The 26,608-nt window shown below is 46.0% G+C and overlaps 1 protein-coding gene across 1 annotated transcript; it reads right to left on the bottom strand.

Annotated features, from left to right (window-relative positions):
* Positions 1 to 8,647: 8,647 nt before the first annotated feature.
* DFJ58DRAFT_722052 (uncharacterized protein) lies at positions 8,648 to 11,083 on the bottom strand (the record flags this gene model as incomplete). The annotated part of the gene is made up of 6 exons (XM_041384852.1): positions 8,648 to 8,944; positions 8,997 to 9,663; positions 9,716 to 10,311; positions 10,349 to 10,687; positions 10,716 to 10,853; positions 10,892 to 11,083. The coding sequence occupies 6 exons, from the start codon at positions 11,081 to 11,083 to the stop codon at positions 8,648 to 8,650; spliced, it is 2,229 nt and encodes a 742-aa protein (XP_041249650.1).
* Between the last annotated feature and the right edge of the window lie 15,525 nt (positions 11,084 to 26,608).

Raw genomic sequence — 26,608 nt, 5'->3', positions numbered from 1 at the left:
TGACTCGCAAAGAATGTTTGAACACCTGCATATGATTTGAGTGCGGTGCCCTGTGCGATTTTCGAAGTATTCTTGCTACATGTCCAGTGTGCGATGCAATGCTCAGCCTCGACGCATTAATAAAACCATGTTGTTCGTTGACCCAACACAGGTTTGAACGGCGCCCACGTTGAGCTCGTGACAGACACTGACTATAATTATTAACACAAAGGAGCTGAAGTGGAGTACATGCCTGAGCCAAAGTGGAGCAGAAGAGGGGTTTGGGTGGAGCACATGGCGTTGACGCGAATTGGTTCCGCGGGATTAAACGATCCAAGTCCATTCTTACAATATGTAGATAGATATCTGTTGGGTAACATGCAAATAATCGTCGCCTCGATTTGATTCGCCTCTGCGGCATCACTACTAGTATGATACTAGTATTAGTATAGCCCAGAGAAAGATCAGATATAGCTGCTGCTCCTTGTTATCACCTTTCATCAGGCCAGGGTCACATGCAACTCGAATCTCAGACAGCAGCGGTCTCCAAGTAAGGTAATGCATTGAGAGTGTGATACAAATTTGCATGTATACCTAGGTATGCTTGTAATGCTAGAATAATCGTAGTGGCGCAAGCGCCAATCCCCAACTCCGCAAGAAGACACAGACAATATTGTAGATCATTTATATGGTTTCGGGCCAAGACAAAGAAGCCACCAAGAAAAACAATCACTTGAACCTACTCGACCATAGTATATTTGAGCTCATCCTCATCAAGCACAGCGGTAAAAGAATATTTTTAATGGGCGACTGGCCAGTTGCCTTTAAGTTATCCATGGCCTTTCTTTTTTTCCCTTCTCATCCTTGAGCAAGTCCACAAAAATGGGCTGTGTGTACTTGGTGGTTTATTGATGGATGCTGTAGAGACTCGCGTTTCTGTGGGCTCATATGGGCTCATTTTACAAATTCTGACAACTGGCCTTCATGGCACAACTCGCACCATCATCCACTATGACTTCCACCATGGAGCGCACCACTTCCCGCAAAACGCGCCATAGGCGCAACACTTTCCCGCACAACGCGCAGTATTCCCGCATGCGCGCCTTGCGCGCTTTCTTGCGCTTAAGTGCACTGCGTCGCGCACCATGCAGGAGCATCCATCCATTGTCCAACCAGTCCCTTGGTATGTCCCTTTTCATTATCTGACCATATTTGGCATATTACACTTCCCATTTCGTCATGGACCCTTACTTTACATCACTTTACCTCACTTACATACTTAGAGCACTCCCTATTCGGCTCCGAGCCCTGGGAGAACGCTTAGGTAGAACTTACATACTTTCATGTTCGTTTTACACCCCACTTTTCCACCTTAGCTTCCTACCACTCAGTATCTATCACCAGTTAGTTCCATGCAATGCATGTGTCCATCATCATCTTGAGGCCCTAGCATCAGTCTATAGCTAGTGGGCACTATCAGTATCCATCTAGATCCACACTTTTCCTCTTATCAGTCCCAGTATCCGTCTTCTACACTTGTGCACTGCTTGCACTACCTTCCCGCGCTCCGCGCACCTTCGCACTTCACTTTCCTGCGTGCGCCTTCAGCGCATTTCTCGTGCTTCCACCGCTATTCACCAGGGTTGTTTAGTATCATTCTGTGGATCCTTGCTTTCTTTGCTTCCCCTTTAGGGTCGAACGTTCTTGCATTCTGTGAGTATAGCAGCTAGGCAGAGCTGAGACTCACTTATACTGGTTGAGCACTTTTCTTATATGTGCCTGCCAGGTTGTGATACCCACAACGCCCCTTCGAAGGTAGGCTATGTATACAATCTGAAAGCGCTTTGATAGTTAGCTTATGAAGCCTCTGAACTAAATGACACAAACTTACGGCGGCGGCGGTTGACACAGAGCTTCACAAACCTTTTTTCCATACATGTCACTGAAGTACCTTGCCAAACGAGGAACGAATTGGCTACCTTCTGCAGTGATTGGGGTGCGGGAAAGTAATGTTTGTACTTGATCTTTGCTCGAATGCATCACTCGTAGTTGGGTAGCAATGAAATGATATAGCACTGCGTGCACGCGATCGTTTTTGTTTTTCCTTGCAGAACAGAGAGATGAGAAACACACTCAACCAAGACACTATCCAGGAGGACCGATAAATGTTGCTCTTGAATTTCCTCACTGTAGTATAACCATATTGGGTAGACTGTCTAGGCTAGTCTTGAAGGCACTGGCAGACACTTCTCAACAGAGAAAGCTTCACGAGAGGAAAGCTTGCGAAAGACAACACAATGATGGTAACCCACGTCTGCAAATTCACTTGGTGTCATGGTCGTTGGTGGCATATAGTGATACAAACACCGTCATATGAAACACAACCATGAAAATTTGACCAGTGGCACTTCGAGCAACACAAAGGATGAGATCTAGATTCAAGCAAAGACTTTGACCATGTGCAAAAACTTTCGGATGTTTCAAAAAGCGCAAGATTAAATAGAGGGCATCATAATAATGAGGATAGTGCTTAGCATCATGGGGCTTATCGCAAGGAGGACATTGTCCTTCATCGAGAACGCGAGCCAAACGACAGGGCGACTTTGTAAGAAAACCCCTGAAAACACACGAGCTATACTGCAATGAAACGAACGAATTGAGAGGGAATTATACTCACATGTGCCTTCATTCGTGCTTCAGTGTATCTGCAAGCATTTAAGGACAAGGCTAGCGCAATACTTTCCCACATCCACTGACTAAGCCAGCGCACATTTCCCACACCCACGGGACCATTTGCAGAGAAATATCCATTTGCTTGCCACAGAACCCTCTTCCACTAAAGTGGAGTCAGGGAACATCGTGTGGACTTTCAAATATGTCGCGGCAAATCAGCAAAATTGAACTGTAACCTATCGTCCACCATAAGGGTTAGAGGTTTCAGTGAAGAATACCCACCAAATACATACAAACACATTGCATCCAAATCAAGGAGTGAACTCCTTCAAGGCGGCCACTACAAAGAGATGAAGTAGTTCAGGGTTAACCTCATCGTTTGGAGACACGAGATCAACCTTCTAGTATTCCCAGCCAGTGTAGGTAAATTTCAGCCTGATATCTTGACACTTGCTCATCACTTTCTTATCAGACATTTTGTGGCCGAATATTCGACACATCCAGATTCCACTATATAAAGACGGTCAGTTTTAGAGCGACTCGACAATCTCCCAACTTGCATCTTTCATCATTCCATTAGTTTATCTCAGGAATTCACTCACCATACGAGCCCAATAACCTCTATGACTCTTATTACAACCCACCCCATCACTTCTTCTGATTCTGAGCCTGCAGCATTTATTTTACCCGACCTCCTCAGTGATTGCCCCAATCCCCTGTGCATGAATCCTCATTCTCATGATCGACCCCATCTTATCAAGTCTGGCAGCCTCTGTGCTCTGTACTACCACGTCAAGCACTACTCACACTATGTTGTCATAGTGTGCCAGTCAGCATGGTGTGACAATCATATTGGCACTAGGCATGTATACCTGCATAAGCCTTCAATAGGTGGACCAAAGTTATCCCTCATATTATTCACTACTCCCCTATCAGCAGTCTTCACTTGTCTTAGCCATAACCCTTGTCCGACGCTATTCCGCACTTTCCTGCACTATGCGCGCACATTCCTGCAGCGCTATTCATACTCCCGCGACTTATCCAACGCTATTCCCGCGCTTATAGCGCTATCAGAACTACCAGCAATGTGTCTATAGGAGCATTAGTGCATGTCCGCTCTATCTAGCGCTTGTTCCCACGCTTAGCACTTATCCAGCGCGCTGTTCTCACGCTCTAGGATCCACCCGAAACGTCGGAATCCATCCATGGTCCATCCTACCTCATTGGTATGTAATTTGCCTTGCCTCGAGTTTGTAAAAAGTGCTACAGTCTTATCACATGTATATCCTATCCCTTCCAAGTCTGAGATGGTATAGTTTACTAGTATAAGAAGCCTATGGTGACTACTTCAACATCACTTCCCTTCAACTGTATTTCCTTTCCCTTAGGTTTTACTTAGAAGTAGTCACCCTTTAGTTGCGCTCTATGGCCCCTATTTGACTTTCCTTACCCTTGCAATCAATACCCTTGATTTCACTTGCTATTCATTACCCTCCTTTGACTCAGTGTCTGCTTTCTTGACTTCCGCTCTTTCCTGCGCATTAGCGCTCTATCTTGCGATGCGCTATTCCTGCGCTTTAGCGCTCTTTCGGGTCTTTTGATCTTGAGTTGTCCTTAGTAGCTTTTCCCTCAGGTCGAACGTTCTTGCTTTTTGTTTGCAAGTATAGCAGCATAGGCAGAGCTTAGACATATACTGGCTGAGTACCTTAACAAGTGCCTAGTCAGGTTGTGTTTTTCACAATGGACCTCGACTTCCTTTCAGCGTCAATTCCTCATCATTATCGACCCTCAGCTCCCCATTCTTGTCACTCTCACCTCATGCTCAGTTCACCGCTCCAAAATGCTATACAACTCTCGTCATTCTGTCAAAATCATACCCATTTATATTGATACTCACTCAGTCCTTTCATACTCTCTTTCCTTTCTATCTACTCTACCCTGTCAGGAGCGACACCACTCCCTTCGGCATCTGTCTTCACCTAATCGTTCAGCCTATCCATACCGAGAACCCTTAGCATTTTGCAGTATAAAAGTAGTCCATGTGCACTCACTACTGCAGGCAAATATACCAGTCTCCCAGTCTCATTCTCGCACTCGTCTTCTAAAACCACATCGTTATATCTATCATTTATCATTTCAAACTCGTCTTGATCCTTATGGAATATCTTTTGTTAACGCTAATCTAATTCTGCAGTGCATATACAGCACACTGGTGGTTTCCCCGCCCCTTCGAACTCACAGCGAGAACCACTCAGGTTCCGACAATTTACTTACTTGGATCTGCACGCTCACTTGTTCACATCACCATCGCAGAAATTCAGCGCATGGGCCACGGCTTGCTTGGGCCCAAGCCCTGGCTTTTGGCCGGCTTGGGCTCACAGCTCAGGCTTGAATTCTGGTGAGCCTAAGCCAGGGCTTTGAGCCCAAGCTGGGCCGGAACATCACTAGACCCTGCTGGGAAAATTTGCAAATTGTACACCTTTGTTTTCTCAATCACACACACATTCTGATGGTCTTTATATATCCTTTAGAATTTTCAGTCGCTTTACAGAGACTGCCGGCCTGGGCTGCACCGAGTGGGCTATCCATGCATTGGACTTGTACTTCATTGCTGCGGCTAAGGAGGGCCGCTGGGTGCGCAACCGCGCAAAGGGACATATCTATTAATTTGAATCTTACAATGCCCTGAGGCAACACTTAATTGGCATCAAAATTTGCTTTCCATTCATCGAACACGCAACTCAGATAGATCTCCCAGACGAAGTAGTATCACACCCAGCTTGGTGAGATTAGTTTCACTTCATGCATCATGCAATTCTGACTGCAATAATCTGCGTCGTATAAAGTTCAATCCTCATCTATGCATGATATTGAAGCCTGATTGACGGGCCTTCGTGGTTGTGTGTACTATATAGAACAGTCTGATTTATAAAATGATCAGTCGCTTGCGCTCCAAGCCGACCAACAACCTTGACAGAAATCTAAACATGCTATAGTATTGTCATATACCATATTCCCGGGTACAGATCCGATCCAGATCCAATGGACATATCCGTCGTCCAGTCCACAGATCCGATCTAATCCTTATTTCATGTCCTGTTCATATAACTCTAACTATCGTTCATCTCCTTTTGGCATTCCTGTACACCGGTATACTGGTTATCCTTTACTTCCGTTATGCTTACTGATCTGCTACACTTACTGATCCGCTGTAGCTTATACTTCATTCCCGGTTATGATTCGTTATCCATCCGACTTACCAATATGCTGTACACATACTTTGCTTATACTTCGTACATAGCCTCGCGTCCTTGCTTATTGATCATTCCGTTAGTTATCCGTAGTATATAAGCCCTTGTACATGCACTGTAGTAGATCAGTTCGAATATCATCTTAGATTGCACTCATTCTGTCTGGACTCTAAGTCCTTCCGTTATCCATCCGGACTTGAGTACTATACTCTTGTCTACTCTGAGACTTAGGATTGACTCCTATAAGTCTATATATCTGTCTCTGTCTTCAGACAGTCTTCACCCGTTAGTTTCTAGTTTGGATCTGATCCGGATTAGCCGTTACTCTATACGTTCAATATCCGGAAGCCTTAACAGATCCGTTGTGGGTATCACAACCTGGCAGGCACATATAAGAAAAGTGCTCAGCCAGTATAAGTGAGTCTCAGCTCTGCCTAGCTGCTATACTTGCAGAATGCAAGAACGTTCGACCCTAAAGGGGAAGCAAGGAAAGCAAGGATCCACAGAATGATGCTGAACAACCCTGGTGAATGGCGGTGAAAGCGCGAGAAAGTGCGCGCGGGAAAGCGAAGTGCGAAAGTGCACGAAGCGCGGGAAGGTAGTGCAAGCAGTGCACAAGTGTAGGAGACTGATGCTGAGACTGATAAGAGGTAAAGTGCGGATCTAGATGGATACTGATAGTGCCCACTAGCTATAGACTGATGCTAGGGCCTCAAGATGATGATGGATACATGCATTGCATGGAACTAACTGGTGATAGATACTGAGTGGTAGGAAGCTAAGGTGGAAAAGTTGCTAAGGTGTAAAACGAACATGAAAGTATGTAAGTTCTACCTAAGCGCTTTCCCAGGGCTCGGAGCCGAATAGGGAGTGCTCTAAGTATGTAAGTGAGGTAAAGTGATGTAAAGTAAGGGTGCATAATGAAATGGGAAGTGTAATATGCCAAATATGGTCAGATAACGAAAAGGGATATACCAAGGGACTGGTTGGACGATGGATGGATGCTCCTGGATGCTGTGTGATGTAGTGCACTTAAGTGCGAGAAAGCGCGCAAGGCGCGCATGTGGGAATACTGCGCATTGTGCGGGAAAGTGTCGCACCTATGGCGCGTTTTGCGGGAAAGTGGTGTGCACTATAGGGAATGACTAGAGGATGATGGTGCGAGTTGTGCCATGAAGGCCAGTTGTCAGAATTCATAAAATGAGCCCATATGTGCCTGCAGAAACGCGAGTCTCTACAGTGCGCTTTGGCAACAATTGGTTATGGCAAGGGGTAAGAACAGTCCCCTTGCCACAACCAAATTTCCACACCCCTTTGGTACAATAATGGTATTCAAAGTTAAAATATCAAGGTTCTGAGACACTGTCAAATTCTTTCAGCACTCTACAGAACGTCGGCAGACTTCCAGCGGAGTCTGAAATTGAAGTTGGTCCATGCATACACCATGCCTGCTATACGCCCTCGAGTATGACGTTCAGAGCGACTCAAGATCCAAGTGCAAAGACTCACCAATTCGCCAATAACTATCCAAATGCAGTCTGCACGTGGTACTAGGGGAAGGGGCACGGCTACTCATGGTACAAGGGGACTGTGGGACGGCTGCTACCTCAGCCAGCACTGCCGCATCTCATGGTGATAATCATGGTATCAGCAAAATCCGCTGGGAAATGCCAAACTGTAATCGAACTTCTACACTTGTAACATACCTACACAATCATCCTGCCGACCGTCGAGTTCTGTTTTATGAAGGAAAGAAATCTCAGCCTAATGATGACGGTGTAGAGACTCACATGTCTGCAGGCGCATATGGGCTCATATTACGAATTCTGACAACTTGCCTTCAATGCACAACTCACACCATCATCCACTATGACTTCCACCATGGAGCGCACCACTTCCCGTGAAACGCGCCATAGGTGTGCTACTTTCCTGCACTATGCTGCAGCATTCCCACGCACGCTGCCTTGCGCACTTTCTTGCTGCATCATCCAGGAGCGTCCATCCACTGTCCAGCCAGCCCATTGATATGTATTAGTTTGCTATTCTCACTATTTCCCATTACCTTTCATTATTACATACTTTGTATGGCACCATTTTCTTAGGCTGAGTAGGCATTACATATAGATGACTGTGATAATGCAAGGATGGCGCGGATGTGTCGCGTTAGGCGCGGGAATGTAGCGCGTGAAATGTGTGAAGTGTGAATGTGCGAGGAAACACGAGGGGATGATAGCGCGATGATGTCCATGTCTAATATGTCTGTGGGGCATAAGGCGATGCTAGGCGGTCCAAAAGCGATCCAATCCATGTCCAAACCAAGTCCCACTAGGCGCACTAAGTATTAGGTGCTATGGATTGAATGGCATGAGTAAAACTATATTCAAAAACGTGGAAGAGAGACGGCAAACAGTGCGGATGTCCAAGTCCAACTTGGCTTCTTCATTCTTCTGTCAACATCTATTCCTTCCAATGAGCGCGGAAGTGCTGGGAAATGTGCGCGCATATGAGGCACATTCTAAGGTAAAAGGTGCATGGTGCCGCTTCATGCGTTCGAAGAGAAATGATATCCTACTGGGTTAGGCAGGCACAATGTATGGTCTTTTGTTCTTTTTGTTCTTTTCTTCTAGGTGGTTTTTCTATAGGCGTATATATCAGCGTGTTATTAATCCTTCGGACGGCATTATAATGAGAGAAAATGGAAATGAAAAGCGCTGGACGAAACCCAGGGTAAAACAAACTATATCCTATGAAAATGACGGTATATTTGGCGGTATACGGTATTTGCGAAATGGCGGAGTGGGGAAAGCGGATGGTGTGGATAATGATGGCGAGGGTCGAATGATGGAGTGGATGGGTCGGAAGCTGGCGCGTTTGGATCTTCTTCGTTGAGCTCTTCTACTTCTTCTCCTACCAGTGCATTCCTGGTGTTCTTCATCTATCTGAGGGTGCGCGATGCTGCGGGTCGAAAAGTGCGTGGGGCGATGGTGAAAGGCGACTAAGGGCGGCGGTATCTTCATCTTCTGACTCTGCGACATCTTCTCCTACCGGGTATAAACCGAATCTTCAAATGCAGCTTGATGGTGGACTAGTAACCGGCGGAATGAATTCTTGCACCTTGCGGTACAAGTTGAAAGCACAGCCTAATGGGGCGATATAAGGCGCATGGTGGTGCTCTATGGTCAGATAATGTGCGCGTGAGCTGCATGCACAATCGTGTTTGGGCGCATTGGAATCTATATCCTCTGAATATGTGAGGAGCGGCTGATACACTGTGAAAATATTAACACGAGGCGAATGATAAGCGGTATTAGGTGCGGATAATGCGCAACTGTGTCTGATAGACTCTAGGTCAAGGGCCAATTGGCGCCAAGACATAAATGGATGGCCCTTGATAGGGCATGCAACAATGATATCAATACCATAGGTGGAAGAGCAGAAAATGCGGATAAAGGTGAAAGACGCGAAGTCATAGACAATGATAAATGCGAAAGGCGTGTGAATATAAGCGAGATGAGCGCATAAGTTGCGCATGAACATCGAATTAAAATGAGACTGATTCTGGACGAGAGAAATGCGGCTTAAAACTGATGAAATGGTGAAAGTGCAATAGCAGGAAGACTCTTCTGCAATGATAGGTGCATATAGCACGGGAAATAAAGCGCGTGGCAGCACAAATGCGGCACATGAATGACGAATTAACAATGAACTGGTGCAGAGATAAAGGCGAAACATTTGCAAATGGCATATGGCTCCTTGAGAGCTTTAAACACAAGATAAACGAGAAATGCGACAATGAATGAGGATGAATATACAATGCCTCTGGGTGCATGACCTGTGCGACCTTAGGCATATGGCGGCGCACTGGAGGCGCATCAGAGTCATCTGAGACATGATCTAATTGGCGGATGGGCGATGTGATGCACGGATGTTTCACCGGCAAATGGAAATCACTGTAGGCGGAAAACGCGAAAGGTGCGGAATTATCAGTGATGAGTGGGGTTACCAGAGACATACTCTGGTCAGAAAGTGGCGCATTTTGAACCTCTGTTGCCACAGAAGGCTCCGGAATGGGCGCGTTAGGATGTGATGGATGTTTAGAGTCATCCCTGACTGATGTAATAGATGTTTTAAAGTCATCACTGACTGACGGCGGTATGGTGCACGGATAATGCACCTGCGGATGGTCACTGTGTGCATAAAACGTGACAAGCGCAGATGTATCAGCAACTAATGGGGTTTCCAGGGACATAACCTGGTTGGATAGCAGCGTGTTATTAGCCTCTGGTGCTTCAGAAGGCTCCGGAATAGGCGCGCTAATGTGCAATGGATGTTTAAAGTCATCCCTGACTACGGATAGATGTTTAAAGTCATCGCTGACTGTCGGCGGTATGACGCACGGATATTGCACCTGTGGATAATAGTCACTGTGCGCAGAAAGCGCTGACAAGCGCGGAATGGTCAGCAACTAATTGGGTTTCCAGGGACATAACCTGGTCAGATAGTGGCACATAATGAACCTCTGATACTTCAGAAGGCTCCGGATAGGGCGCGTTAAGATGCAATAGATGTTTAAAGTCATCCCTGACTGCCAGCGGTATAATCTCCTCCAGAGGCACTTCTGGGAGGTTTGGGATGGTGATAGGCTTGCATACTTCGAGCTTGGGCGGAATATCTTCAGCTGACGGATATTCTGGTGCAGATATGGGCTCTTGAGGTGCGCTTATGATGCGCGCTTCAAGTTGGACTGATGGCGGGGCGGGTGATGTCAAGGGGTGCTTCTGGGACTACTGGAATGGGGGTGGCATCACATACTTCGGATATTGGTGCGATGGCTTTGGCTGCTGGTTGCTCTTGAGTGTGTTCTGTTTGTGGAGGTGCGCTTGCAAGGGGCGCTTCGATGGCGGCTGGTTTTTTCGAAGATAAGGCACGTATAGTGGTCAACACCACATTCTGGCCAAAAATCCAAGACAGTGATCAGCAAATTCCACATAGTTGTCAAATTCGCAGTATGAGAGAAGCTCTCTCTCATCAGGCTCCATATATCGTAAAGCGAACTTGATACAATCCTTGTCTGATAAACTGTTGTATTGCGCGAGTCGATCTACTGACTCCAGGAAGTGGACGAGTTGCCTTGAATCACCTGTGAAGTGCGGGGCACCTTGCTGCGTGCGCAAGGGCATGCTGGATGAATGTAGTGAGCTGATCATGGCGTGGGAATTAGTGGGTTAAGTGCGAAAGGATGCAAGAAAGATGCGAAAAAGCGCGGATTTGGGGATAAGGTCGAAATTGCGGGTGGCCTAAAGGTTGAAAAAGCGCAGTGGATATGCTGACTGTTCCCCTCGCGGTGGGCTCCAGTTGTGGGTATCACAACCTGGCAGGCACATATAAGAAAAGTGCTCAGCCAGTATAAGTGAGTCTCAGCTCAGCCTAGCTGCTATACTCGCAGAATGCAAGAACATTTCGACCTCTAAAGGGGAAGCAAAGAAAGCAAGGATCCATGGAATGATGCTGAACAACCCTGATGAATGGTGGTGAAAGCACAAGAATGTGCGCATGGGAAAGCGAAGTGCGAAAGTGCGCGAAGTGCGGGAAGGTAGTGCAAGTGGTGCACAAGTGAAAAAGACATATACTGAGACTGATAAGAGGAAAAGTGCAGATCTAGACGGATACTGATAGTGCCCACTAACTATAGACTGATGCTAGGGCCTCAAGATGATGATGGACACATGCATTGCATGTGAACTAACTGGTGATAGATACTGAGTGGTAGGAAGGTGGTGGTATGAAGCTAAGGTGGAAAAGTTTGGGTGTAAAATGAACATGAGAGTATGTAAGTTCTACCTAAGCGCTCTCCCAGGGCTCAGAGCCGAATAGGGAGCGCTCTAAGTATGTAAGTGAGGTAAAGTGATGTAAAGTAAGGGTCCATGACGAAATAGGAAGTGTAATATGCCAAATATAGTCAGATAATGAAAGGGACATACCGAGGGACTGGTTGGACGATGGATGGATGCTCCTGGATGATGCGCGATGCAGTGCGCTTAAGTGCGAGAAAGCTGCGCATGCGGGAATGCTGCTGCATAGTGCAGGAAAGTGTCGCGCCTATGGCGCGTTTCGCAGGAAGTGGTGCACTCCATGGTGGAAGTCATAGTGGATGATGGTGTGAGTTGTGCAGTAAAGGCCAGTCATCAGAATTCGTAAAATGAGCCCATATGTGCCTGCAGAAATGCGAGTCTCTACAGTGCCAACAATCACAGAAGCATCACTTGCAAGCTGCACTTCCAGCACCAGAACATGCCCAAGAGCAACCAGAAGGTGCAGCTACAGCGCCTAAAACCGAAATATGCGACACCATCTCCGCCCAAGTAGTCCCAGAAGCACCTCTCAACAAAATTGCCCCACCACCAGTCAGAATCAAAGCGCCCATCATATGCACACCTCAAGAGTCTGAGTGCGACCCAGGATATCAGGTTGCTGAAAGTATTCCACCAAAGCTCGAAATCCACGAGCCCCTCATCAGTCCCAATCCTTCCAGAAGCGCCTCTGGAAGAGATTATATTGCTGTCAGTCAGGGATGACTCTAAACATCTATTGCACATTAATGCACCAATTCCGGAACCTTCTGCAGTATCAGAGGTTCAATATGCACCGCTATCCGACCAGGTTATGTCTCTGGTAGCCCCGTTTGTTGCTGACTGACTCCGCGCTTGTCCCTGTTGTCCACACACAGTGACCACCATCTGCAGGTGCAATATCCATGCACCACATCGCTGTCAGTCAGGGATGACTCTAAACATCTATTGCATATTACCGCGCCCATTCCGGAGCCTTCTGCAGTGTCAGCAGCTCATCATCATACACCGCTTTTTGACCAGGTTCAGTCTCTGGTAACCCCATTTGTCGCTGACGACTCCGCGCTTGTTGCGTTTTCCGCTTACAGTGATTACCGTTTGCTGGTGAAACATCCATGCATCACATCGCCCATCTGCCAATTAGATCATGTCTCAGATGACTCTGATGCGCCTCCAGTGTGCCGCCATATGCCTGAGGTCGCGCAGGTCACGCACCTAGAGGCATTGTATATTCATCCTCGTTCTATGTCACATTTCTCGTCTATCTTGTGTTTAAAGCTCTCAAGGAGCCAGACACCATTTGCCATTATTTCACCTTCATCTCCGCACCAGTTTATTGTTAATTCATTGTTCACTGCGCCGCATTCGCACACTACACTGCTTTATTTTCCACGCTATATGCGCCCATCATTGCAGAAGAGTCTTCCTGCTATCGCATTTTTACTGTTTCATTTGTTTTGAACTGCACTTTGTCATCTGGAACCAGTCTCATTTTAATTCGCCGTCCATGCGCAGCTTATGCACTCGTTTTGCATATATTTATGCACCTTCAGCACTTATCATTGTCTTTGACTTCGCATTATTTGCCTTTATCCGCAATTTCCATTCTTCTGTCTATCATGTTGATATGATCCTTGCATGCCCTATCAAGGGCCATCCATTTATGTCTTGGCGCCAATTGGCCCTTGACCTAGAGTCTATCAGACGCTGTCACACATTATTTGCGCCTATTATCAATTATCATCTGCGTCATGTCAATATTTTCACAGTGTATCAGCCAGTCCTCTCATATTTAGAGGATATAGATTCTAATGCGCTCAAACACGATTGTGCGCGCAGCTCACGCGCACATTATCTAACCATAGAGCACCCACATGCGCCTTATATCGCCCCATTAGGGCGCGCTTTCAACTTGTACCGCAAGGTGCAAGAATTCATTCCGCCAGTTACAAGTTCGCCATCAAGCCACATTTGAAGAAGATTTGGAATATACCCTGGTAGGAGATGTTGAAGAGTTAGAAGATGAAGATACCACCGCCCTCAGTCGCCTTAGTCGCCTTTCACCATCGCCTCATGCGCTTTTCGACGTGCAGCATTGCACACCCTCAGATAGACGAAGAAGACCAGGAACGCACTGGTAGGAGAAGAAGTAGATGAGCCTGACAAGAAGATCCAAATGCGCCAGCTTCCGACCCATCCGCTCCATCATTCGACCCTCACCATCATCATCTGCACCATCCACTTTCCCCAGCTCCACATATACCATTTACCCTGGGTTTCATCCAGTGCTTTTCATTTTTCATTTTCCCTCATTATAATGTCATCCAAAGGACTAATAACGCGCTGATATATACGCCTATAGAAAACCGCCTAGAAGAAAAGAAGAAAAACAAAAGACCATAGATTGTGCCCACCTAACTCAGTAGGATATCATTTTCTCTTCAAATGCATGAAGCGGCACCATGCACCTTTTTACCTTAGAACACGCCTCATATGTGTGCACATTTCATGCACTTCCACGCCCATAGGAAGGAATAGATGTCGACAGAAGAATGAAGAAGCCAAGTCGGACTTGGACATCTGCACCATTTGCCATCTCCTTTTCGCGTTTTTGAATATAGTTTTACTCATGCTATTCAATCCCATAGCACCTATTACTTAGCACGCCTAGTGGGACTTGGTTTGGACATGGACACCATCGCACAAACATCCCCTCATGTTCCTTACAGTGATGCACATTGCGCATTCATCCCCTCGTGTTTCCTCACACATTCACACTTCACGCATTTTCACACGCTGCATTCCTGTGCCTAACACGACACATCCGTGCCATCCCTGCACCATCACAGTCGTCTCAATAACCGAGCACCCCTTGCATGACCACCATCATTGTAGGCCTGAGCTCATATCGTGATTCCTGTACCAGAGTCATTTCGCGCAAACCGCCATATGCAATGCATTCTCACGCTTCTGCGACACATTCCCATGCTTGCGCACATTGCGCATTAGCCACGCCTCATCGCACTTAGTTGCACTATCATCTGTGCCCATCACACTCGACGATCATCACATACCCTTGTTACCGACTTCGCTCGAGATCCTCACCAAACGCGCTCTGAGTGGGGACACTCAGTATTCAAAGTCCCCGGTGTAGAGACTCGCGTTTCTGTGGGCTCATATGGGCTCATATTATGAATTCTGATGACTGGCCTTCACGGCACAACTTGCACCATCACCCTCTAGTCATTCCCTATAGAGCGCACCACTTTCCCGCACAACGCGCAGTATTCCCGCGTGCGTGCCTTGCGCGCTTTCTCGCGCTTAAGCACACTATGTCGCACAGCATCCAGGAGCATCCATCCATCATCCAACCAGTCCCTCGGTATGTCCCTTTTCGTTATCTGACCATATTTAGCATATTACACTTCCCATTTCGTTATGCACCCTTACTTTACATCACCTTACCTCATTTACACACTTAGAGCGCTCCCTATTCGGCTCCGAGCCCTGGGAGAGCGCTTAGGTAGAACTTACATACTCTGATGTTTGTTTTAGACCCCACTTTTACCACCTTAGTTTTCTACCACTCAGTATCTATCACCAGTTAGTTCCATGCAATGCATGTATCCATCATCATCTTGAGGCCCTAGCATCAGTCTATAGCTAGTGGCACAGTCAGTATCTGTCTAGACCCGCGCTTTTCCTCTCATCAGTCTCAGTATATATCTTTTACACCTGTGCACCGCTTGCATTACCTTCCCGCGCTCTGCGCACTTTCGCACTTCGCTTTCCCGCGTGCTGACATGCACGAAACCTGTTTCGTACATGGTCATGGTAAATTTATGACACATGCTAGTCCTTACTTTAGTCTATGAACATCCCCTGAATTTTCGATACCTTACTTCAATTTAATTTGGACATTTCTGAGCATGTATCATCAAACTACGGCTTAGCGGTTCAAATTAAATACTTATCTTGCACACAAATCAGTGTCAAAACCCTTAATTTTTCATTAGTCAGCAATTTCCCACACCTTTCATAATTTTCTCACACATTTTCACATCTCATGAGACATATACAACATCTTAACATTTTTTACATTATCATCTCAATATTTGAACAATGTCAGTAGGTGATAATTAGTAAGAAAATCCATTTTATGTGATTGGTTGGACAAAGGATTAGTAATCAAATGCACAGCAATTAGGCAGTGCTAGAAGGACCTGTAGCACAGCCTTTGCTGAGTATTCTAGAACGTTCTATGAGTATCTTACTAATCATTCCATAACATTCCATGACCTTCTATGACATTCTACAAGATTCTATTGTTCTTTCTCAAACATTCTGGAATATTCTATAGTATATTAGTAATCAGTAGCACAGCCACTAGTCTAGTAGGATATAAGGGGCTCATTTTCCCCTCTTGTGAAGGTAATCAATTTGATTCCCAAGTATTATTAGAGTGAGACAAAGTTTATAGGGGAACACAGGGGAACATTCTTTCACCCCTAAGATTCTTAGCCCCTACTATTTGAGTGAACATTCAAGTGATTATTAGGAGAAAATATTAGTTTATTTGCTCCACACCTTTGACATTATTCTTCACATATTCTTCAGAAGTATTTGGCCACATTCTTGAGCCATCTTTGATTACATAATTATCCTTTATTCTAGTTCTCTTTTAGACACAGGAAAAGTTCTGTGGGGAGAATTATACGTATTATTCATCAATGAGGGTAGACACAAATAAGACCTACAATCTGTCAACGAATATTAAGAGCTTGCCCACTTAAGACTACATCAAGAAGGTGTACTCTATTCTGGACTGCATCATTACTCATTGTGAGATCCTGAGCAGCAGAGAGTTGGTTTTGAGGACCACATATTGGGACGATCCCGCTAGTGAATTTGTTCTCCATTGCTGAGTATAAGTAAGATATATCCAAGAGGGATATATATTAAAGTTCAAGCTCATTGCATACAGCTGCAACATATTATTCTGAAGTTTATAGCACTACCTTGTGCTACTATTGTTTCTATCGTTCTTTGCCTCTTTTACATCACTAGCGTTCGCTTGAAAAATTCAACACATCTCATCCCCCACGAACGACCACGTTATCAACCGTTGGTAATTGTCTGAACCGTTGACCGTGGAGGATTGTGAAATTTGGTGATTTTCTTGCCTTTCACATCCTAGTAAGACAGCGCGCCTTCAGCGCATTTCACCGCCATTCACCAGGGTTGATTAGCATCATTCCGTGGATCCTTGCTTTCCTTGCTTCCCCTTTAGGGTCGAACGTTCTTGCATTCTGTGAGTATAGCAGCTAGGCAGAGCTGAGACTCACTTATACTGGCTGAGCACTTTTCTTATATGTGCCTGCCAGGTTGTGATACCCACACCGGGAGATGTAGAGACTCGTGTTTCTGCAGGCACATATGGGCATATATTACACCTCATGACAATTGGCCTTCAATGCACGACTCGCACCATCATCCACATCCGACTTCTACTATGTCTCTAGCCATTCTGCACATCACGCGCAACTTTCCCATGAAACACGCCATAGGCGCGCTACTTTCCCTCACAACGCGCAGTATTCCTGCATGCATGCCTTGCGCGCTTTCTCATGCTTAAGCCGCACTTCATCACACCTCATCCAGGAGCATCCATCCATCATCCAACCAGTCCCTTGGTATGTCCCTTTCATTATCTGACTATATTTGGCATATTACACTTCCTATTTCATCATGGACCCTTACTTACATCATTTACATACTTAGAGCGCTCCCTATTCGGCTCCTCGCCCTGGGAAAGCGCTTAGGTAGAACTTACATACTTTTATGTTTGTTTCACAACACCACTTTTTACCCACCATTAGCTACCAGCTTCTGGCAGTCACCATCTATCACCAGTTAGTTCCATGCAATGCATGTATTCGTTCGTCAGTATAGGCCCTAGCAGCAGCCTCTAGCTAGTGGCAACATCAGTATCAGTCCTCAGTCACCTTTCTCATCCTATCATCATCATCAGTCATCTCTCAGCAGTCTCAGTTCACATCTTTTCACTTGTGCACCACTTGCACTACCTTCCCGCGCTTCGCGCACTTTCGCACTTCGCTTTCCCGCGCGCACCTTCAGCGCATTTCTCACGCTTTCATCGCCATTCACCAGGGTTGATCAGCATCATTCCGTGGATCCTTGCTTTCTTTGTTTCCCCTTTAGGGTCGAATGCTCTTGCATTCTGCAAGTGTAGCAGTTAGGCAGAGCCAAGACTCACTTATACTGGCTGAGCACTTTTCTTATATGCACATGCCAGGTTGTGATTGCCACAACAGGCCCTCCTTCTGGGAGTGACAAGGGCAAGATCCACACAGTAATCACCAAACATATATTCAAGAAGGATGAGATGTATAAGTCCATGTATGCTGAGGATCAGGCAAAGTTCACGCAGGCCATGGGCAACCGTCTCACTTAGTATGTTTTTCATATACTTCCTCCCCCCTTTGTATATATACATTAAACACTACATTTAGTCTCAAGGGGAAATATAAGACTAATCATGCACGCTTCAAGCAGACAGGGGCTGGAATCAATCCGGATGATCCTGGCGCTGCAGTGAATCTGCTAGGTATGTTTTATTAAAATAACAATTGGGTGAAACTAAATTAGTTGTAGCGCAAGTTTTAAATGACTTCCCGTGGTATGAGGATCTCTGTTAAGACCGTACTCAAGTAGTATCGGATCCGAAGGGCTTCGGCCTCAGCTCGTGCGCTGTGCCCCTTTCCCGAGTCTTGCCCCTTATTTCAGAGAGCTAAAGTATCGCATCTAGTGAGACGGATAAGTATCGTAACGGATAAGTCTTGTATCGCAACGGATAAGTATTGCAACGGATCCGTTAAGACTTCCGGATATCGAATGTATAGAGTAACGGCTAATCTGGATCGGATCCGGACTAGAAACTAACGGGTGAGGACTGTCCGAAGACAGAGGCGGATATGTAGACTATAGGAATCTATCCTAAGTCTCGGAATAGACAAGAGTAGTGTACTCAAGTCCGGATGGATAACGGAGGGACTTAGAGTCCAGACGGAATGAGTGCAATCTAAGATGATATTCGAACTGATCTACTACAGCGCATATACAAAGGTTTGTATACTACAGGATAGCTAACAGGAATGATCAATAAGCAAAGGTGCGAGGCTATGTACAAAAGTATAAGCAAAGTCTAAGTGGAGCGTATTGGTAAGTCAGATGGATCACGAAATCATGAACCGGGAATGAAGTACAAGTAAAAGCGGATTCATAAGTGTAGCGGATCAGTAAGCAAAGCGGAAGTAAAGGATAACCGGTATACCAGGTGTACAGGAATACCAAAAGGAGATGAACGATAGTTAGAGTTATATGAACAGGAAATGAAATAAGAATCAAAGCGGATCTGTGGACCAGACGACAGGATATGTTCATCGGATCTGGATCGGATCTGAGATCCGGATCATCAGATCTGTAACCGGATATATGGTATATGACAATCTCGATGAAATCTGGAGGGATAACCCTGCATATGCTGCCAAAACTTTCTCATCCGCTCCTGGTACAGACCGTGCAGGGGACCTTAAGGCCCTCACCCAACAAACAAACAAAGGAAAAGAAAAAGCCCCCCCCTCCTGATCCTGATGGCCGTCATTGACAATGCTCCCAACACTCGTGATGTTGAAGATGAGTGTGTCGACAGTGCCACCAAATGCAACGTCGAAACTAACCTACCCTATGATACCACGGAACCTGTCGACAACGACTGACTTCACCATGGGTGAGGAGCCTGATTATGATGGATTTCGAGCGGCAGCTGGACACCATGCAGGAGGATCAGGCAGGAAGTAGAGTGTGAAGAAGGACTTACAATCCAGCTGTCCCTCTCTAACAAACACCCGCTCTCCTCCCCCTCACCACCCCCTATGCACACTCCTAATTGCTCATCTCACAGTACGTTCAAAAATCACGCCAATCATGCAATGGGCCGTGGACCCATCCACTCACCAAAACCACCATCATCCATTGCATCGTCTTCCATGAGGACAACGGCATGCACGCACTCCACATCATTGGGGCTTTCGTCGCCGACTTCCTCCTCACGCCAACCGAGCACCACACTTAAAGATAGCAGTGCAAAAAATCTCACCTTGGGAAGAATGTTGGGTCGGAGGTCAACGGTGTCCATGGGCAAGTCGAGATGCTAACAAATAATATGTTGTATGTATATACTGCGAAGGCAGTGGCGTCAGAGTACAAGATCGCCAAGGTCAATGCTCTCCGTCAGGAACGTGAGCTTGACTTCCAATGTGAGAAAGCTGAGATCGAACACACCAGAGGCCATCGTCGTACATCAGCGTTGTTAAGAGTCCAAGACTCTTGACCTTCAAGTTCTCGAAGCTCAGGCTAAGGTTCACACTGAGAGAAAAGCCACTCTTCAGCTTGAAATTGAGCTTATCAAATTGAAGGGAGGTGCTGATTAGGGTAAGCCTTCGTTATCGTCGTCCTTTGATGTTATTGATTTATCTGATTCTGTTGTACTAGTGGTTCGTCGTTCTCATGTCTTGCATCTTGTGTCTTGTGTCTTGTGTCTTGTGTCTTGTGTCTTGTGTCTTGTGTCTTGTGTCTTGTGTCTTGTGTCTTGTGTCTTGTGTCTTGTGTCTTGTGTCTTGTGTCTTGTGTCTTGTGTCTTGTGTCTTGTGTCTTGTGTCTTGTGTCTTGTTGTCTTGTGTCTTGTGTCTTGTGTCTTGTGTCTTGTGTCTCGCATCTCATGTCTCGTGTCTTGTGTCTCATGTTTCGTGCTCACATATTGTTCTTGTATGTTTTACAACTCATTATACATATGTTTACATGCTTCCTGAGCCTATATGTTGTTACATGCTTGCTCCTATGTTTTCTACCTATTGCCAATACATTTGCCTTGTCAGTTCAACAAATAGTCCATCAACTTTGCACGAACTTGGTGGCCAGGAGTACCTTGATATGAGGTATCTCCAGGACCCACCCCATCTACATCATGGTCTATGTCCACTGCAGGTACATGGGCTTGAAGGGCTGACTCTTCAGTTGTGCTCTTGATCCCACGGTGCTCTTCAAACCAAATCACCATGTTGTGAAGGATGAGGCAGCACTGGACCCAGTAAGAAATATATGTAAGGTGTTTGTCATGCTGCAATGGGTGTCGAAGTTCTTGAAGAGACTGAAAGCGATTTTTAAGAGCAGCAAATGCATGCTCCACCCAGACATGAACCTAAATCACCAAAAATAAATGGACACAAGGAAAAATAAAATAACACACATACTTTGGAAAGGGCAGTGTTAAATGCCTTCTGGTCACTGGTTAAAGCCCCATTGACAGGCTTCTTGAAAGGGGGGATGCACCATGGCTCTAATGGGTAGGCACTATCTGCCCAGATCCAATGGTGATCTCCAAGAAGTGTTGCATGATGATGGTAAATATGGGTAGATTGGAATGCATATGCATCATGTGCACTGCCAGTGTGACCGATAGCATAATCTGCTATAGCAAGATTGTGGATCATAATAACCGCCTAAAAGAATTTAAATTAGAGAAAGCTGTAAAATAAAATAAAATAAAATACCTGGTAGTTGAGGGAGTGCTGGGACTTCCTACTATAAAAAGTCTCACCATAGAGACCTGGCTTATCACAAAGGTTTATCAAGGATCTATCAGCAGCTAGGATACCATTCTGCCACTCTGGGCAAGTACGGTCCTGAACATACTTCCAGGAATGACCAGCATCATCAGAGTCAAGAGTAGGAAAGAATATGAATTTGTCATGCTTTGCGAGCAGGGCAATCATGACATGATTAGTGCAGTTGGTGACTGACCCAATGCTAACACCTGCCCACTGGCAGACATCCTCATTTGAGATTGCATTGCCATAGTGGCCAGCACAGTTAAGAAATATTGCAAGTTGGATGGCAACAGGAAGTTGGGGATTGTTGGATTGATTATGGAAAATAGGATCATCAATGATCTCATCAAGTATATCGCCAAATATTTCTGGAGAAACACGTAAGTTCTTCTGGAATAGCTGGGGGCGATGAGAAGTGAAGTGATCAAGCTGGATCTGCGGAGCTCGCATAGGGGGCTCATCAGGTCGGTGAAGGATGTGGGCCATCTCTACCTCATCCCGAAGAGTAGAAAGTGAGCCAAGAAGGTGAGCAAATTGCTCATGGATCATGATTGAGTTGACGCTTGAGTTGCCAGAATGTTCTGAAGAATTACACATGGACATGAGAGACATGGGGGACATAGGGGACATAGGGGACATAGGGGATGAAGGAGATGGGGTCCTAATATCAGACATAGCTGAGTCTGAACTACCATCATCTTGTGTGGCATGTTCAACCCATGCCATAGCCACATCTAAGCTAGCAGAATCTATCTGTTTGAGGAGTGCTTGATGTTGTGACTGGCAAGGCATTGGGGGTGGTATCTTATCTCTCCGATCAATGACTCAAACCAATCTACATGAGATTTAATTGGAGCTTAAATCTGATGTGGCACGCGCTTCTGTCGTCCTCGCTGTACCAAGTAGCGACCTCAACATCTCAAGGTATGTGCTGCCCCTCACCTAGGCATATGCACTGGTTTATCAAGTCCTACAGTCAAAGCACCTTGGTATTTTTTTTATCACTGCTTGCTATTATTTGACCATCTCGTGATATTGCCAGCTGCACCCAGTGACCCAATTGTGATACCCTCCATCTTCTTCTTCAACACAACACCTGTCTCCAAGTCCCAAAGATCCTCTGCATGGAGATGCCAATTCCTGTTCAGTTCAAAAACGGCCGTTCCAGGTACCTCAGTAAGTGGGTATAGGATTCGAGGCCACGAGACTTGACGTCTCCTACCCCCAACTAGCTCTCCCCCAGCTGTAAACTACCCTGCCGGTGGGTCATCGTTGCTGGGCACAGCTGGCCAGTCATCATTTCACAATTGCAGTCGTGCAACAGAGCCTGTACTCCCACTAGGTGGGCTCAGTAATATTATCCGAGAATGCGGTTGGGGTGGCGGTAGCCCCCTGACGAGAACTTCACAGGTTCAAAACCACTGCCATCCCCGCCCTCCTAGTGTCCCTCTTACCCTAGCTAACAGACCTCTATCCTAGGAGACAGGTGCAGCAGGTCCTAAGGACATGGTCTGCCTCGCAACGCTCCGCTGGACGCTCTGGCTTGGGCTTCGCTTTTCCAAGCCAGTCGCGAACTGTCTTGTTGTGTGAGCCTGTAATCATCTGTCGTTTATCAGGGAAAACTGCGACTGATGATAAGCCGTCTTTGTGACCTTTAAACACCTGCAGGGGTGTAATGATTGGAATGAGCTTTGACATTTTACTGGAGGTTGATGGCATTGGGCACAGTCGAGGTGAACCTTAGAGAGATTGTATCTTTTACCGTTGTTTGCTAGCTCGAGATACATGCTTTTTTTTGTATGTGCACGCGTCTAACCCTAACCCTACATCAGAACTTCGAGAATTTGAAGCGTTTGAACCGCCAAGTATTTTGAACGGAGTTTAAAATTAAGCTTTTCAAGCGGTTCTCAGAGCCTTTTCAAACCAGCTTTCAGAGCGGTTCTGAATCGTTTCAGAACGTTTCAGAACCGTTTCAGAGCATTTAAAATTTTGCTTTGAATACCATTAAATATTATGAGGCGATAAAACTAACTTTTATAACTTAGCGCTAGTTACCTACAATTTGTACTAGACTACTGAGCCTAGGAAAACTAGTAGTGATTGTTCTAAGTTGGTTCGAGAGGCATTAAGTTACGAGGAATCAGTAGGGAACATCAACAAAAGAAAGGTGGGTCAGCAGGAACAGATCTATATAGGCACGCTCTGTGCTATCGCTTACTTAGTTACCCAGAACGCACATCATGAACTAGTGCTGGTACTGTTTATGTACGCACCAGCTCTTGTTAATGACTTTCCTCAGCTCGGGAGGATAAGATTGAGAGGTAAGGCATGACCGAGGTGACATGCAAATATTGATCAACACCATCCCGCAGCCTATACTCTGGGGCAATTGCCCCTCCGAGTCTTTGCTCGCTCTGCAACTTAGAACATCTAGATCTTGCGGTCAGCGGACAGGATCTTGGCCCTGCTGGCACATTTGCTGAAACTGAAATTGAAACCAATTTTGCTGTTGGTTTCCTAGTACCATGGTTCCAGTAGTGAAGCAACGAGATATCAGTTTGCCCAAATCTATTTCTCTTGTGAAGTCGACTTCCGAATACCATTTTATAAGTACCCCCATTAATTCTCCTGCTCCCCGTAAGTGTCCCTTTAGTAGTGTCAATCACATGGGTCATCTCCCGCTCTACACATTACTGCCGTGCTCCTGAAAAGCAATCGAGGTCATGCTGGATCCTTCGTCGGAGCTGACCGTAAGCTTGGCACGACATTTTCTAACGCTAAAGATAAGGCGTGGTCCCAGCACAAACATCTGCATGACCAAGCAAAATTGACGAAAACCACTATACGTCTCAACTCCCACATGAGATGAGTCCTACAGAAATGATGCATTGATGAACAGCAGTCGTCAGTGACAGATCGGCGTACCGCGAGGCTTAGACAAGAAACAACAACGAAGCTAGCACGTGCAGAATTTCAGTAAGAAAGACGACCGCAATGAAATTATGAGCTCACCTTGCAAAGTAAATTAGGTGAGTTTTTATCAACACCGTGAAGCAATCCCCGATGATCCCTCCGCTCGATGTTTGCCGCAGTTCGCGGAAGTGTTTTACCGCAATACAGACTGCAAGACACAGTGCAAGAATCTCCCATGCGGTGGTGAGTGTCCAAATTATTGCCATCCGAAGCGCGACGCCTTCCCCCAGAACAATAATGCATTGATAAGTGCCGGAGAGAATGAGCTCCTCTGGTGTGTGTCCAATGAGCCTGGCGTATCGAAGTCATTCATCCATGATTAAAGCGTACCCCCTGAAATATGTTTCAGTGATATTATGGCGATCACTACGCAGGCAATGGTGATAGCCAGATATATGACAACAAGAAAGATAAGCATCTTTTTCGATCGCTGATACATTGCATGTAATCGAATGATCATGATGGCTTGCGCAATGTTTGAGTCACTGAGGCGATATAATATCATGCTAAGTAGCTTACCCCCCACCACGGCATTCATGACTACAACCATCCCAAGCCGTGTAAGGAAAAAAATATCGCCTGAAATCCCAGTTTAAGTGCGTCTTGGAAACGATCCAACAAAACTCACAGCTATTGGAGTTATTGCGTTGAATCAACATTCTGGTCAAGATCTCACTCACCCCTACATAGACGTCCAGTCAATTAGATAGGAGTGGCAGGTTTCAGAGCAGAATACTTACTGCAGCTGTCACCGAGACTGACGGAAGATTTTCTATATGCAGCCGGTCAGAAAAAACAAGGGCAGTGCATGTGGGGAGACATACGCAGCAGGGTCACGCTAATTGTGAGAAGATGGCTTGTCAGCGCAATGCCAACTTGCTAGCTTTCACGTACACAATATATGGTATTTCAATATAGCGCATCTAGAATATTGAAGTCAGCTTGATGTGCCAACCGCGCTTATTATAACATAAGCTACAGACGATGAGATATAAAATAGTCACAAGGGACCAGCGTTGCTTCTGCGCCGAGTTAATCATTGCGATCTTCTGATATGGGACTCTGCTCACCCAGACCAGTTCAACCTATAACGCCATTCTCAGTGAGATGGTAGCTCCGGCGATGGAATAAACCCACCTCTTGTCCAGATGTCAGTGCTGGAAAGAGCATGAGGATACCAGTAGTCCTTCAGGCAGATTCAACACTATCTTACTCACCCCAGTCATACATCGCAGCAGCAGAGGAGACAACTGCAGGACCGTATCAAATGTTCAATCACCGACATCATCCAAATGGCGCTTCACGAACCTATCCAATAGCTCAAAAAAAGATTCGAACTGATGAGCAGCCACCAACTTGAACTGTCATCATTTGAGACCAGAGTCATATTCAAGGGATGGGTGTGAGTCGGTGGCGAACTTGATGCATGCATACTGGCAGCGTTCGTGCTATATATACCGTCATGAAGTCCAGCCCCTTTATCGCCAAAGTAGGCATGATGGAAATGCATATAATACCCGTTTCTGTATTGATTAACTAGAGTGCTCTGGTCCGTGTCATATGAATATCGATGCATCAAATGGGACAACTATAGCGCACCTGTGGTGCGTATCGCCGCAAGTGCGGGTAATGCATCCCTCTGGAATAGCAACGTGTATCACCAAGATGCCAATTATGTTGACAATGCATCTTACATTATGTGCCGGCCATCTTTCCGCTGTGCGCGGCCATTAGGCCATCCATAGTCTGCCGCACAGGACCCGTGATGCCATCCCACAGCCTTGCATTGTTTATTATGCCCAGCTTTGACCTCCATCACCGCAGCACCATCCCTCCCCTCATAACTGTCTAGTGCCATCTCCACTTTATGCGCCCAAGTCTGCAGCACTGGGAAGTCCCCACTACCTGTTCACTACTGCCACACTACTCCGTGCCCGGCGTGCCGCCTCCTTCGCAGTCCTATACCGCTCGCAGCATGTGTTCACCTTCATCGCCGCCTTGGCGTGCTCGAAACAGTCGCGTTTTTTCCATACATTCCCACCACTTATTGGCGGTGCAGTACCGGTCGGCATTGACATCGAGTGTGCGGCAGAGTTGTGTGTGCATAAATTAATAAATAAATGTCGATGCCCAGACAGTGTTGAAGCCTAAAGGCTCGTGAAGGTTGTTGCGTATGCCAGATTATTTATAATTG

This window comes from Suillus subalutaceus (assembly GCF_016647625.1).
Source record: "Suillus subalutaceus strain FC151 chromosome Unknown DFJ58scaffold_6, whole genome shotgun sequence".
In the NCBI taxonomy this organism is placed as follows: Eukaryota; Fungi; Basidiomycota; class Agaricomycetes; order Boletales; family Suillaceae; genus Suillus; species Suillus subalutaceus.
The sequence above is the reverse complement of the archived record's forward strand: the minus strand, read 5'-3'. Positions and strand labels throughout refer to the sequence as shown.